Here is a 14,808-nt window from a genome sequence, read left to right as displayed (position 1 = left end):
GTCCCAGGCAAAGGGGTCTCAGAGGGAGAGGAGAGCCTCTGAGATTCCTGACGGGATGACCCAGGGTGTTCAGCTTCTGCTCCTTATCCCTTTGGGTGCCCGAGGCCCCCTTCCTGACTCCGAGGGGAAGGAGCACCCGTAGGGACGTCGAGGTGCCCCACTTCCCTCTCGCTTTGTCACTGCAGAAACTCACCCATGGCTATCGTGATGGAATGCAGGTCTGCACACATCTCCACATTCTACTGGACCTGGGTCTCCATGGCGTCCACTATCCTTCCCGTGGAGACCTCTGTACGCGCACATGTGGACACCGCTTCATCAGAGAGCAGGCGGATGCACTCCTCCGACTCGCATGCCACTCTTCCAACAGCTCTTCATGATGTTCCCCCAACTTCTGCTGACTCTCCACGATGAGCCGAATCCAGGGGCTCATCATCTGACTTGGACCTCACAGATGCCTCTTCCCCAGAAGTCCTCTGACTGCCAGGGAGCCTTGGCTGAACATGCTTCACCCTGTTGCAGACACGTGTCTGTGCAGTGACCACCAGATTGTGAACCCGAGCCTGCTCTGGATCTGGGTCCCATCGTGGTGTCTCTGCGCTGTTGATGGGTGTGGGTAAGCACTGTGACAGGTCTTCTGGGCTGCTTATTTCCAGCTCTTTAATAGAAGCCGGAGGTGAGGACATAGATGCAGCTGAGGTCCTCTTGGCTGCACATGTGGACGTGGATGGAGCTAAGGGACTGGCTGGCTGAGGGCATCGGTCGGTTGGCACGGGTCCCTGTGAACCAAAGTAGAGATAATTAGTGCATGGCAGCAGAGTCAAAAGCAGGAGGGAAAGCACTCACATTTGTGTTGAGAGAGGGGATGATGTGGTGCAGAATCCTCACAGGGGTGTTCACTGCCCACTTCACCATCACCACAGGCAGGGTCCACGTACTTACTAGTCAGCGTGATGCCACGCTCCTCAAAGTGAGTGAGGGGCCTAACGTGGGCCACTCCACCCCCGGTCTGGGACCTCTCTGTGCTGTTGTGAGCCAGCCTCTCCATCATGAAAACAGATGGAGAGTGTGAGAGCAGGCACATGGCATTGCGTGGAATGTTTGTGTGGTGAGTGGGGCCATGGGCGGGATGAGGATGCGAGAGGATACGAGTCTGATGGAGATGTGAGGGTGTGTGTGAGAGTTAGTGGTGTTGTCCCTTGAGATGTGAAATCCCTGTGGATGGGTGACGGGTTTGAGAGTGAGTGAGTTGAGAGTGACGAGGTGGTTGACTTACCCTGGCGGAATGGATGAGAGCATTCATCCTCTTCCTGCACTGGATGGCTGACCTCCTCTGTGCTCCGGTGGCACTGACCGCTGGTGCCATCGCCTCACAGGCTGGATTGGTGACTCTGGTGGACCTCCTGCGGCCAGAGCGGGAGCAGAGGACATTGCAGCAGCCTTTAACTGCGTGCAGCAGGCAGCCCAGAGAAGTATCACTAAATTTGAGGACTGCCGTCTTCTTTGCCTTCGGGGCCATCTGTCACCTGGAACAGTTTGCAGACATGAAGGAGGCTGCGCTCTGGTGCGCTTTAAATATGGTGCCAAGAGCGAGGAAGTGCTGAGGTCACAGTGTGACAGGCAAATCCAAGCTTGCCCGCCAGCAATCCAGGGTGTTTCCTATGAATGCATTTTTAATGAGGCAGGATGCACTGGGAAGGTTACGAGATGGCACGAAATCCCACCATTGTGGCCAGCGGGTAAAATGTCTTTTTTCACAACCGCTACTGCACTTTGTGCAAAACTGGGACGATTACACCCAATGCACCTACTACCTCAGCAGCCACTTCTTTTAAGACCCTAGGATGAAATCCATCAGGACCTCGGTACTTGTCAGCTTTTAGTTCTAATAATTTTCTCAGTACCCTTTCCCAGGTGATTGTAATTGTAAGTTCCTCCCTCCCTTTCACTTCCTGATTCACAATTATTCCTGGTATGTTATTTGTATTCTCCACAGTGAAGACAGATGCAAAATATCTGTTCATTTCATCCACCATTTCCCTATTTTCCATTATTAATTCCAATCTCGTTCCCTAGAGGACTACCTCTTCTCCTTTTTAAATACCTGCAGAAACTCTTACTATCTCTTCTTGTATTTCTAGCTAGCTTTCTTTTGTGCTCTAATTTCTCCCTCCTTATTAATTTTTTAGTCATTCTTTGCTTTTCTTTGGAAACAGGCCATTTTCTAGTGTTTATGCTCCACATGAGCTTTCTCCCACTTTGTTTACTTCATCTTAACCAATATGCGGAAACCTAACAGTTTACTTAAAAAAAATTCCAGCTAATATTATTATTTCCCAAAAGAAAAGAACACATGGCCAGAATTTTGATGTCGGCGAGCGTAGGGTGGGCCCAGTACGCTGATACGTAAAAGGACACGCGGTAACATCGGGCATGCGCCACGACATCAGCGCGCATCATTTAGATATTACATTCGCCAGAGGCGAACTGTCAAAGGCCTATTTAGGCCATTAAGAAAGTCATTGACACCGCTGCCCATCCAACCTTTGGCAGGTTGGCAGTCAGGCGAAGAGCCCAAGCGGCCTTCATGTTTTTGAGGAAACCTCATCCTGCCTGTGGATGAGGTTTCTTGAAAGTTTTCTTAAATAAATAAATAATTTTCGCACAATTCATAAACATGTCCCAGCTCATGTGACACTGTCACATGGGGGGACATGTCTAAATAATTTTTAACTTCATTATTTATGAATTTTTATGATGTATTTAATCTCCCTGAGGCAGCTCCGTGCCTCAGGGATATTTCAGACCCCCGACTCTCCCTCTTCCCCCCGCCCGCACAGGTAGCGCTACCGGCTGTGTGTCACGCTGGGCAGGCCTTAATTAGCCTGTCCACGTAAAATGGCAGCGTGCAGCCGATCATGGGTGGCGATCGGCTCCACGCCCGCCAGCACCCACTCCCGACCGGCCCGGCAGACATGCAGAAAGTTCTCCCTGTGTGATAAAAAAGGTAGTTCAAAGGAGCACGCCTTAAGTGAATAAAGATAACCAAACTGAGACTATTGGTGCCTCACATGTCAACTTTCATTTACTGCCATCATGAATAACTTCAACATGTTCAGCGAGTAATAATTAATGGTGTGCAATTTTACACAGCATTAGCTTACATTGAATCTGACAGAGAATAAATTGCTTCCTTCTGTGTATCATTTTTCTCCTGGCCATCTCAGACATCTTCCATTTTATATTTAAAAAAAAAACAAATCCCTTGAGCAACTTTCAGTTTGAAATTATCCCCAGAAAAATGTTCCTCTCCCTTCCCTGGAAAATCTGCTCGCCACTTTGAATGTCTCCAAGTAACAGGGTGCTGAAGTATATTCCCATGTTGTTCTTTAAAGTCACTTTACCACTTGCTGGGCAAGATGGAAGGTGGCCTTGAGTTACCTAAGAAGAAGTCAATCCTTCAGGAAGCAAGATGTAAAGAAAACAGACTTGTCATTTATCTATGTGGAACAGGGGTGCGGGGCAGGAGAGTTTATTTAACTGACAGGTACATGGGTGGATGGGTCTTTGATACCAGTGTTTCCTGTAACTGATACTCTAATAACCAAACGGATTGGAGCTCTGAAAACCAGTTTATCTCAGTGGCTTTGGCACAGCTGCTCTCAAGATTCAGTTCACAGACACAAACCATGCAGCCATTCATACAAACATTGAACACAGGTGCTGAAAAAGTCTGCGCATCGTCTCACCTGTAATTAGATTGTCTATAATCCTGCACAGCTTCAAATTTAAAGATGTGTCTTGTGGCTAAATCTACATAGGGCTGGAATAGTATTGAGAACACAGCTATTCCATTCATCATTTCCAGAGCTGCAGTGATTGGGATTAGATTCATTCTGACTTCCACTGTGTGCAATGTTGTATTTTTTCTTTCTCTTGTACTGCTTTGTATCTACTTTTCCTCCTACAGTGTTTTGTCCTTAGTTTGTCCCCTGCCTATTGGATCTACTCATCTCTGCATTAGTATACTCACTTGCCGTCCATTATTTATGTTCTCTGTTCTTCATACTGATCACCTTATGCCTATTATGGATGCAATGCCTCTGCACTGTCCTCTACTTGTTTCAACTTAGGTGTTGGGTTCTGCCTTCCTGGCTGTGTTTTCAACAGTATGGGTGGCACCTGGACAGGACAGGACAGGACCATACTGATGTGCCTATCAGCCAAAACCCAAACATTGCTCAGATTTTTCTGTGAGCGGTGAAGGAATGATTGCGCTGTTCACCTCATGTATAGTTGCCACACTCTTTTCGTGGATGCGTCACCAGAGATATCTAGTTTTCAAGCATTTAATCCAATGCAGCAGCCTCTCTGGGAATCTGTTATGTCTGCAATAGGTAAAGCAGCACGGAATCTCTTCAACCAAAGTAAAGAATCCTCACTGACACAAACAACGAAGCAGGAAGTAAAAATCAGGAAATATAGATTAAATTTAAATCAATGTCCAGGAAGTGAAATAGAGATTGAGACATACACCCGAGATTAAGGGAAAGAAGTAAAAGAGAAAGACAAAACTATTTTTAAAAAATTATTTTAATCTTAATTTTAAAAAATATACAATATTAATTTTCTCCTGAGGGACTTTCCAAATTTGTAAAATTAAATTTTCAGGGCCAGGGAGGTTGTTCAATAGCAGTTATGGCTTATTAAAAATTCAGTTACATATTACTTTAAAGCCCTAAATTTTCCATCTACCTTTAGAGCAAGAACAGTAGATAATTAGCCTATGTTTGTGGCATGATAGTGGTCTCTGTACAGGTCTGCAACAGTGCAGCCTGTGGTGGAGTAGGGCGTCATTGACTACGACTTCTGGATTTCCATGTTTAACTACGTATGCGCGGACGCCAGAAGTTGCTCTAGATTTACCCTGTAATAACAACTGATAGCCTAGTCATTATTAGTAGAGCAAAAATAACAAGCCCTTGGGTTGGGTGGGAACAAAATCAACTTGCATGTAGTTCCAAACCTTAACTGAAACTTAGCTTTTCTCAAAAAAGTATAGCCCATATGAATTACAGAATATTTTTGTAACAGAAAGAGCACCAAATTAATAGATTAGCCCGACTGCACACAAAGAACATGGAGGAGATTTGTCGTGGTTTGCCAAGCCTGGATGCATACCCTGGTTGTTTGACATTTAGCCAAGACTGAGCCCACCAACCACTGAGTACAGCTTGCCCAGGCAAACTTGTTGAAAATGACCATCAAGCAACAATCCAGTACTTTGTGCTCACTTCTGTCTGTTATTGATGGAGAAAATTGCTGAAAAGATATCTGATTGTCTTTGTCAAATTGTATTGGATATGTACTTGCACATTTGTATTTCAAAGAGTAGCCTGGAATGTTTAAGTGATTATTAGAGTTTTTCTAGATATAGACTTGCTAGGACACAAACAACAAGCATAATTTGAAATCATTCAAGCAAGACCAAGCAACAAAATCTCACGTGAAAACAGACCCATATATTTGATCATTGAAGTGATTTGTTAATTGTTCAATGATTTATCCCTGGTTTTCAAAGGCAATTATTTATGTCATATTTTCAAATCATGTAATTAGATCCAGTCATTTGTGTGTTGGTAATTAAATCTATAGAACCCCAGGTTAATACAAACCCATTTGAAGTGACCATAAAAACAAAGCAAGTTGATTTTCCAGTGATTTGTCTCAGTCTCTGGAGGAAAATTACCTATCCCCTGTGTTTTTCGAAATCATTCAATCAGAACAAGTTTATATAATGAAGGTAGTTAAAACTTTTTTTCTGCAAATTCCAGATGCCATTGGAGGTTAACCCATGACCGTCATCAGACAGATGACAGTGATTTAAGCTGTGAGAGGGTCTCTTGGTCCCTTATGTACTAAATCATGGATGGATGGTAGGATTTACAGATCAAATTTTTAATGAAGGGGTTTGAATTGTGTCAGAAACCAAGAAAGAGAGGATTAAGGTATTTATACTAGTCAAACCCACTCAATGATTTTTCTGTGTTGTTCCAATTTTAATACCAGAGGTTGTCCCTTAGTGAACTTTAGTCCTATAGCTTGTGATGATATAAAAGTATTATGATTACTGCAGGCTTGCCAGGGAATAATCTAAAGTTGATTGTCAAGAAATTCTGTATCCAGAATATAGTCTCAACCTTTACATAACTAGCCAAATGGTTGCTTATCCATCACAGATAATAGAACTTCCAAATGGTTCTGAAATGCCTTGGGGTAGAGTGAAGGAAAAGGTTGAAGACAAATGAGATTTGATTTTGTGACCACACAAAGGAGTAAATAGGTTGTTCGATAGGCTAAAATAAAGCTGTAAAATAAATTAAGTGTTGAGAAGAAGCTCACTCACTTTCATTACAGATGAGGCCTACCCATCCTGCAGGACAGCTGCAGCCATCTCCCTCAGCATTGCAGATGCCTCCATTAACACAATCATTGCAGGTCAGGCTGCAGTCATTCCCAAAGGTGTTATCTAAGCAAACTACAATTGAAACAAAACACACAGTATTAAGAACAATCAGGGAAAAAAAATCAAGGAAGACAAAGACCAGAGTAAATTCAAATAAAATCACTAAAGATTGGTTTGTATTTGGAATCTTGCTACCAGTCAAGAAAACAACAAGGGAGTAAAGTAAAGCACGGTTAAGCTAAACAATAATCAACTATTATTGCTACAGTTTGTGGATACCATGTTTATAGGTCACAATGGACCTTCATAGAACTTCTAAAAGTTCTAGTCGTTGTGCTGTTGCAGCAGTTGCATTAAGAGGCATTTCCCAAAGTTTGCTGGAATCCTGGATGTTGCCATGTGTGGAGAATATCCTCAGCATTAGCTGAATCAGGAGGACACTGAGGATATAAGAAGTAGCGCTATTATAATTTGGAAAACCTGTATGACATATATTCCAAAATTTCATTAGGTGCCATGCTCTCATTGTCTGGAGCCAGATGCTTTTGGAATTCACTTTCCAGTTTTGCTTTGCCTTCACCATCATAAAGGAATAATTTGTCCAAAAATATCCAATGAATTCGGCAGAAGGTTTAACTGCATGATCATCTTCCAGAATGATGCTTCAGTACTGAATATATCATAGAGTCATAGAGGTCTACAGCACAGAAAAAGGCCCTTCGAGTCTGCCCCAGTCAAACTATTCTAATCCCATTTTCCAGCACTAGGCCCATAGCCTTGTATGCCATGGCATCAGAAGTGCACATCCAAATACTTCTTAAATGTTATGAGGGTGCTGCCTCCACCACCCTTTCAGGCAGTGAGTTCCAGATTCCCACCACCCTCTGGATGAAAAAATTCTTCCTCACATCCCCTCTAAACCTCCTGCCCCTTACCTTAAATCTATGCCCCCTGGTTATTGATCCCTCCACAAAGGGGAAAAGTTCCTTCCTGTCTACCCTACCTATGCCCCTCATAATTTTATACACCTCAATCAAGTCCCCCCTCAATCACCTCTGCTCCAGCGAAAATAACCCCAGTCTATCCAATCTCTCTTCCTAACTAAAATTCTCCAGCCCAGGCAACATCCTGGTAAATCTCCTCTGCACTCTCTCTAGTGCAATCAAATCCTTCCTATAATGCGGATTCCAGAACTGCATGCAATACTCTAGCTGTGGCCTATCCAGCGTTTTATATAGTTCCAGTATAACCTCCCTGCTCTTATATTCTATGCCTCAGCTAATAAAGGCAAGAATCCCATATGCCTTCTTAACCACCTTATCTATCTGTCCCGCTACCTTAAGGGACCGGTGGACATGTACACCAAGGTCCCTCTGATCCTCAGTACTTCCCAGGGTCCTACCATTCTTCGTGTATTCCCGTGCCTCGTTTGTCCTGCCCAAATGCATCACCTCACACTTATCCAGAGTAAGTTCCATTTGCCACTGATCAGCCCATCTGACCAGCCCATCTATATCCTCCTGTAATCTAAGGCTATCCTACTCATTATTTACCACCCCACCAATTTTCATGTCATCCGAGAATTTACTGATCAACCCTCCTACATTCAAGTCTAAATCTTTTATATATACCACAAACAGCAAGAGACCCAGCACCAATCCTTGTGGAACCCCACTGGACACTGGCATCCAGTCACAAAAACACCCCTCGGCCATCACCTTCTGCTTCCTGCCACTCAGCCAATTCTGAATCCAATTTGCCAAATTGCCTTGGATCCTATGGGCTCTTACCTTTGTTGTCAGTCTCCCATGAATGTGCTTATCAAAAGCTTTGCTGCAGTCCAAGTAAACTACGTCAAATGCATTGCCCTCATTTACACACCTGGTCACCTCTTCGAAAAATTCAATCAAATTGGTCAGACATGACCTCCCCTTAACAAAACCATGCTGACTGTCCTTGATTAATCCCTGCCTCTCCAAGTGTAGATTAATTCTGTCCCTCAGAATTGCTTCCAATAGTTTCCCCACCACAGAGGTTAGACTGACTGGCCTGTAGTTCCCTGGTTTATCCCTTCCTCCCTCCTTGAATAACAGTACCACATTGGCTGTCCTCCAGTCCTCTGGCATCTCTCCTGTGGCCAGAGAGGTATTGAAAATTATTGCCAGCGCCCCTGCTATCTCCTCCCTTGCCTCACTCAATAGCCTGGGGTACATTTCATCCGGGTTTAGAGATTTATCTACTTTTAAGCCGGCCAGGCCACTTAGAACTTCCTCCCTTTCTATGCCAATTTCTTTAATTATATCACAGTCCTTCTGCCTGATTTCCATACCCACGTTGTCCCTCTTACTTGTGAACATCGACACAAAGTATTCACTTAAAACCCTACCTACGTCTCCCATCTCCACACACAAATTACTACTATGGTCCTTAATGGACCCTACTCTTTCCCTAGTTATCCTCTTACTCTTAATGTACTTGTAAAATAACTTTGGATTTTCCTTTATTTTATCTGTCAACGTTTCTTCATGCTCCCTTTTTGCTCTCCTAATTTCCTTTTTAAGTTCCCCCCTACACATTCCATATTCCTCTAGGGCTTCCGTTGTTTTGAGCCCTCAGTATCTGCCATAAGCCTCCCTTTTTCTCTTTGTCCAATCTTGTATATCCCTTGACATCCAGGGTTCCCTGGATTTGTTGGTCCCACCATTTGTCTTTACTGGAATATGTTGGCCCTGTACTCTCCCTATTTCCTTCTTGAACGAGTCCCATTGCTCTGACGCAGATTTATCTAAAATCTGAGCCACAATGTTATTCCACGTCCGACAGCTCCCAAGTAAGACTGCAATTTCTTTGTTAATCATTCTTCCCTGGATAATATCTGTTGCAGATAATTCAAAATTGTTCTTACATTTCAAAACAATTGTGTAATGCAATAATTTGAATTAAGCAACATAAAAACAGTAAAATAGAAATTTAGTACGAAAATGGTTAATGACAACACTGACAGGAAAAGCATAATGTGTTCTGAAATGTGTGCAGCTCTGTTCTGCTGTCTAAATTCAGCCAAGACTTTGACAGTCAAGTCACGACAAACATTAATTTTCATGAGCTTTGTGCTTGCAGAGGAAGGGAAGGATTCCAGAGCTTTTTTGCCTCATGCAATAGCCCAAGAGGCTGAATTGTAAATTCCAGTTCTGCCTGCAGAACTTGTCATGAGTCTTGAGTCCCATTTAGTATTTTGTTGCTGTGAAACCCGGCATGATGGAAAAGGTACGTTAAAACATAGCACACATTTTCAATGGTCACCACAGCCAAATACAAAGTGAACATCTCATGAGAACCACAGCAATCAGAAGGGTCTCTTCACAAACACCATATGTATTTTCTCTTTGGACAAATCTTGTGATCGCTGTTGTTTAGACATTTTGCTGTACCCTTCCGCTTGAATATAATTTGTGAGGTAACTTGTTGGAAGCACAAGTTGATAACGGTGTGGTGAGGGAACAGGGCATCTTGGACCTTAGTGAACACAATGAATAGTGAGTGTATCACCTCAAACCAATGAGATTTAAGGATTGAGAAAAAAAACAAGGAATGATCGAGAAGGAGGGACATTTAGAGCCAAATTAGGTACAGAAATAGAAATAGAGAGAGAATAACAATTAAGTTAGGAGTGAGAAGAAAAGAGGGAAGGAATTCCAGAGCTTAAGCCCTAAGCAGCTGAAGGCACTGCCATCAATAGTGATGCACAAAAGTCCAGAATTTGAGAAGCACAGAAATCTCAGAGGTTTGCGGTACAGGAGGAGGTTACAGAGATAGAGAGGGAAAAGGCATGAATGCATTTAAAAGCAAGGAAGAGGATTCAAAATCAAAGCATTGCCAGTCCAGGAACCTGTGGAGGTCAGCAACCAGAGCTGATAGGTGAAGAGGTGTGAATTAGGATGCCGATAGGAGAGTTTTGGATGATCTCAAGTTTGTGGAGGATGGAAAATTGGAAGAGGGCAATTGACAGGCCAACTGCGGAGCTTTTCCTGGGATTACGGACCGTGGGTGAAGGTCCCGCCTACAAAGAGCAGCTGGCCAATCAGAAGCCAGCAGGTCTTCTATACTCAGCAGTGTCAACAGGGAGGTGGTGGCTGCTGCCAGTACTACATCTACCCAAGACCTTGGATCGAGAAGAGACCCAGGCACAAGTGAGTAATGGGGAACGGGTCGCGGGGTGGGAGTCAGAGTGGAGGAGGTGTGAGGGGGTTGGCAGTAAGGGCAGGGATTGGCATTCAGCGAGCCCCACCCTTCCCAATGACAGGTCCCTCAGTCAGGCACTGAGTATCTTTGAATGAGAAACCTCCTCCCAGGAACAGACAAGCAAACACACTCGGGTTTGCTTGTCCTGTTCCTCGTATTTTGAGGCTCCACCTACCGCTGCGTTAGGGCCAATGGCAGTGAGATAAAGCCCTTAAATGGACATTGTCACGGACAGATTTTATGTGTTTCCTTTTACTGTCTGTGATCGGTACGTTTGTAAGTAAGAGGTGTGTGTTTTCTTATCCTCAGAGTGATTGTCCCAAGCTCTTGTGAGTTTAAAAATAAACAAGGTTCTTTATTATCACACACCTACCCAGAATTTAACGCAACGTTTCACTCACTCGTTTCACACATATTCTCTCACACACAAAGATTGCATACAGATGAAGGTATTATATGGTCACAGCTTATATTTATCTCCGTCTCTTTCATGGCAGGACTGTAGTTTCTTGGAAGAAGTTGGTGCTTTAGTTGAAGTGAAGGTCTGGTAAAGTGAGAGATTCTTAGTAGGCTGTGAGGTTTCTTGTAGTCAAATTTCTGGGAGGTTGGTTCTCAGTTGAACTTTAACAAGAACAGGTTGGGGAGTCCTTCTCTTGGGTGGGTTATCCCACTTTCAAGGCATTGCTGTTAATCACCTTGGCTGCTTGCTGACTTGCAGCTCGTTCAGTGATTTTTTTATGGAACTCTATGCGTGTAAACAGCTTCTTGCTGGTTTTAAAATCAGACAACAAAATGGTTCCCTCATCAAGTGACTTCCACAAGTTCAAAGTCCTTTTTCCAAACAGAGGTTGTATGTAGATTCCAATCAACCTGTGTTGTCGCTTGACGCCTTGAGATTAACCCAGCCTGGTATGGATGAGGGAAACCATCATAATACAATGAATGGTAGGATCCATTCACTTCTGTATTACACACATTGAGTTTTGATGTTCCGTTTGTCCAGGATGAAACAGAGAGTCAAGTTGGCTGGAATTCCATCGTCCTTCTATGTTGATACATCCTTAACCAAAGGGGTGTGTGAATTCCCTCGATGGCTATGAATGTCCATATTTAAGTATTCACTTGAGACCTAAGGCTGCCTGAATCTCAAAATGCCAAAGGTCCCATGATATGCAGCAGCCAGTCTGCATGTGTCCAGTTTTAATAGTATTGGCTGACAGTTCATAATATGCTGGGACAGGACAGCATTAATTGGCCACTTAAGGGCCTTAATTGGTGGCGGGGTGAGAAGTCCATCTACAGGCCTTCCCATCTCAGACTTAATTAGGATTGAGGTGGGAAAGTGGCGAAGTCCTCATTTGCCACCCTCCTGTGCAATTAAATGCCCCCCCACCACCAAACTTGCCATGGGGAAGAACATTAAATTCTGTTCTATAACAGAAGAAACAGTATAATGCCAGGGCACAAAATCAGATGCAAACACAGGATGGCATTTTGCTTCACATTAAAAGGGCAATTTTGTTCAGTAAGGAGCTGTCTAAATTCACAGGTGCTACTTCATTCCTTGTAAGATTGTACTGTTATATCCCAGTAAGCCAGCAAAAGTGCAGGCTTCTCTGTTCTTTAAAAACAAAGGTATCATCCAACAATTTGAATTAAATGACATTAATACGACCCAGTAGCTCTGACAGATGATTGTTCATCATTAATAGCTGATAGGCATCATGTGCCAACACTGGTTATTGTGAATCATTTTAAGCATCTGGATTTTCATTGCTATGAAATAATAATCCAATGAATAATAAGTTTTTTTTAAGAGAAACACCATAGCTGATGAAGCTGTGGATTAGTGTATCATTACTTCTCGGTAAAGAGTACCAAGATAAAACTTCACCACACAATGAGCTCCTGATCTCAGTTGGTCCGTCTGATAAAGATACTGAGCAGGAGGAGTAATAACTCAGGGTGCTATTCCCTCCCTCCAGTCTCACCCAAAAAGCTAAAGTGATTACAGATTACAGAGTGGTATTTGCATAGCACCAACAGGAGGTCAGTATTACAAGCTCAAGGACTGACAAAGCAATTCTCAAATTCATCCCTTATAGGGGAAAGTGGTTGGGGGGTGGGGGGGGGTGCGGAGAGAGGAGGAACAAAACATGACAGAGTGTGAAAACCACCAAATTATTTTTTTAAGCTCTCAATAAGTAACACGTAATTAATTTAATAAATTAATAAACAGCACGTACTGATTTTATGCACAAGTCTGAGTTCACTCCTCATATCCTCCTGATAGAAGGGCGTCAGGGAGGATTTGTAGTGAAGAAGCTGTGGAGGGGTTCTTAATAGAATATCTTGGAACCTGGAGAGTTCTATTCCTTCCTCTTCTTCGTCCAACTCTCCTTCAAATTCATCATCAAGAGCTGAGGACATAAAAACATCATGTCAACTGAATGACGGGCTAGAAAGACAGTCCCTCTGATTAAATCTGATTGAACTCTTTTCTGGATATCCTCTGACAGATGGAATAATTTGTTGTACCAATAAAGCTTGTTAATCATTTGGTGGTGGGATATAGGTATGAGATTATGATTCCCTCCAAAGTGAGCCTTCAATCTCAATTGTGTGATCTGGGAGAGGTCAACTACGTCTCAATAGGAAGGGACATTCAATAATTGAGTCTTCCTGGTCCACCCCTGTGCACTTCAAAAATGGAACATGGGTTAGAATCTTGTTGCAGTGGCTAGTGTCCCAATGGTGGGACCAGAAGTGAGCAGAACCTCCGCTCAGAGGCAGGGTGGCTGGACATGTGCAATCACACGGCATCCAGCCAATTAGCCATGCACAATTGAGGGCCATGGCCAATTGTGCAGCAGGGAGGAGCAGAAAGTCACCAATCTCACCATTTCCTCACGGTGGTCAACAGTCCGGGGACCATACTGAATTGGCATCTGGACAAACATCCACGCCCAGCAGCATTATTCTGCCATATGAGAAGAGGATTTCGAACTTGAACTGCTGTCACCCCCTCCCAACCTACCACACCGATCCCTGAAGTTGCAAACCATCACCCTGCATCCTCCCTCAGTTACGTTTGACCTTCTCTTGGCCCTCCCTCCATCACTCTAGCCCTGCCTTCTGTGACCCATGAGCCACCCAAGGTCAACAGTCTGTCAACCTAGAGCTGTCCCCTGTCACCATTGAGCTTCCCCCCAGCACCCAGAACTTACTCCACCATTACCACTGACCTGCCAACAGCCATCCTTGACCCCCCCTCCCCCCTTTATCACTCTTGACCTGCCCTCAGTTCCCTTGACTCTCCCAGCCCCAAAATTGACCTGCCCTCAATCACCCTTGATTTCCTCTATCATGCTGCAGCTGCCTTCAGCAGAGATTGACTTTCCCTTCGTTGCCCAGCTCCCGACCTCTGTCCCCACGACCTGATCTCCCTGGACAGTCAGGCCTCAACCTTCCTGGGCAGCAACCACCTGGGGTTCAATATTACAGCTTAGCCTCCTCTCCCCTGGTCCATCAAAACTCCCCACCAAGGAAAGCAGCTCCTACTCACTCCAAATCAACCAGGAAGACTGCCTCGCCTGCTGCACACCACCTTCAATCAGTCGTGAATCTGAAGGCACATATTTCTTGTTTGCTGCCAACTTAATTGCAAAGGTACAATTTAATCTGGCGACCATGTGTTTGAATGAGTATGCGTGACAAGCATGGAGAACAAGTATGCATTGCTAATCAGTTCCCACCACTTGGCGTCAGGAAACACAATTCGCCTTTAATTCATGGTCAGCTTCCATCCTGCCATCGGGAAGCTGACATTTCACCTCCCTCAAATGTTTCCCACTCCCGGGCACTCAAATAAAGAAAAACATCTTCCATGTTGGGAAGCTTCTTTGACATTGCTAATATAGATTGTAGGTGCACTTAAGTCCAGTTGACTGGAGAGACATGTCCCTTTTAATCATAATGGAACAAACCAGAAGATTGAAGAAAATAAACTTGAGTAGGGTAACGCAGCAAGAATTGTCAATTAAAATAGCCCCCTTTGAATCCACTCAATATCGGGTTAAGTTTACTCCCAAATGGGCCAT

The 14,808-nt window shown here is 43.9% G+C and overlaps 1 protein-coding gene across 3 annotated transcripts in view; it reads right to left on the bottom strand.

The window, feature by feature from the left end:
* Window positions 1-14,808, bottom strand: part of LOC144693912 (uncharacterized) — a 333,595-nt gene that overhangs the window by 56,703 nt on the left and 262,084 nt on the right. For all 3 annotated transcript variants that reach the window (XM_078564124.1, XM_078564125.1, XM_078564126.1), the window contains 2 exons: window positions 12,955-13,128; window positions 6,407-6,538 (listed from right to left, as the gene is read on the bottom strand). In XM_078564124.1, coding sequence (XP_078420250.1) covers window positions 6,407-6,538; window positions 12,955-13,128 — 306 coding nt within the window. The remainder of the gene's footprint in view (window positions 1-6,406; window positions 6,539-12,954; window positions 13,129-14,808) is intronic.

The sequence above is a fragment of the Cetorhinus maximus genome, chromosome 19, assembly GCF_964194155.1.
Source record: "Cetorhinus maximus chromosome 19, sCetMax3.hap1.1, whole genome shotgun sequence".
Lineage (NCBI taxonomy): Eukaryota > Metazoa > Chordata > Chondrichthyes > Lamniformes > Cetorhinidae > Cetorhinus > Cetorhinus maximus.
Note: the sequence above shows the minus strand (reverse complement) of the source record. Positions and strands in the feature narration are given on the sequence as shown.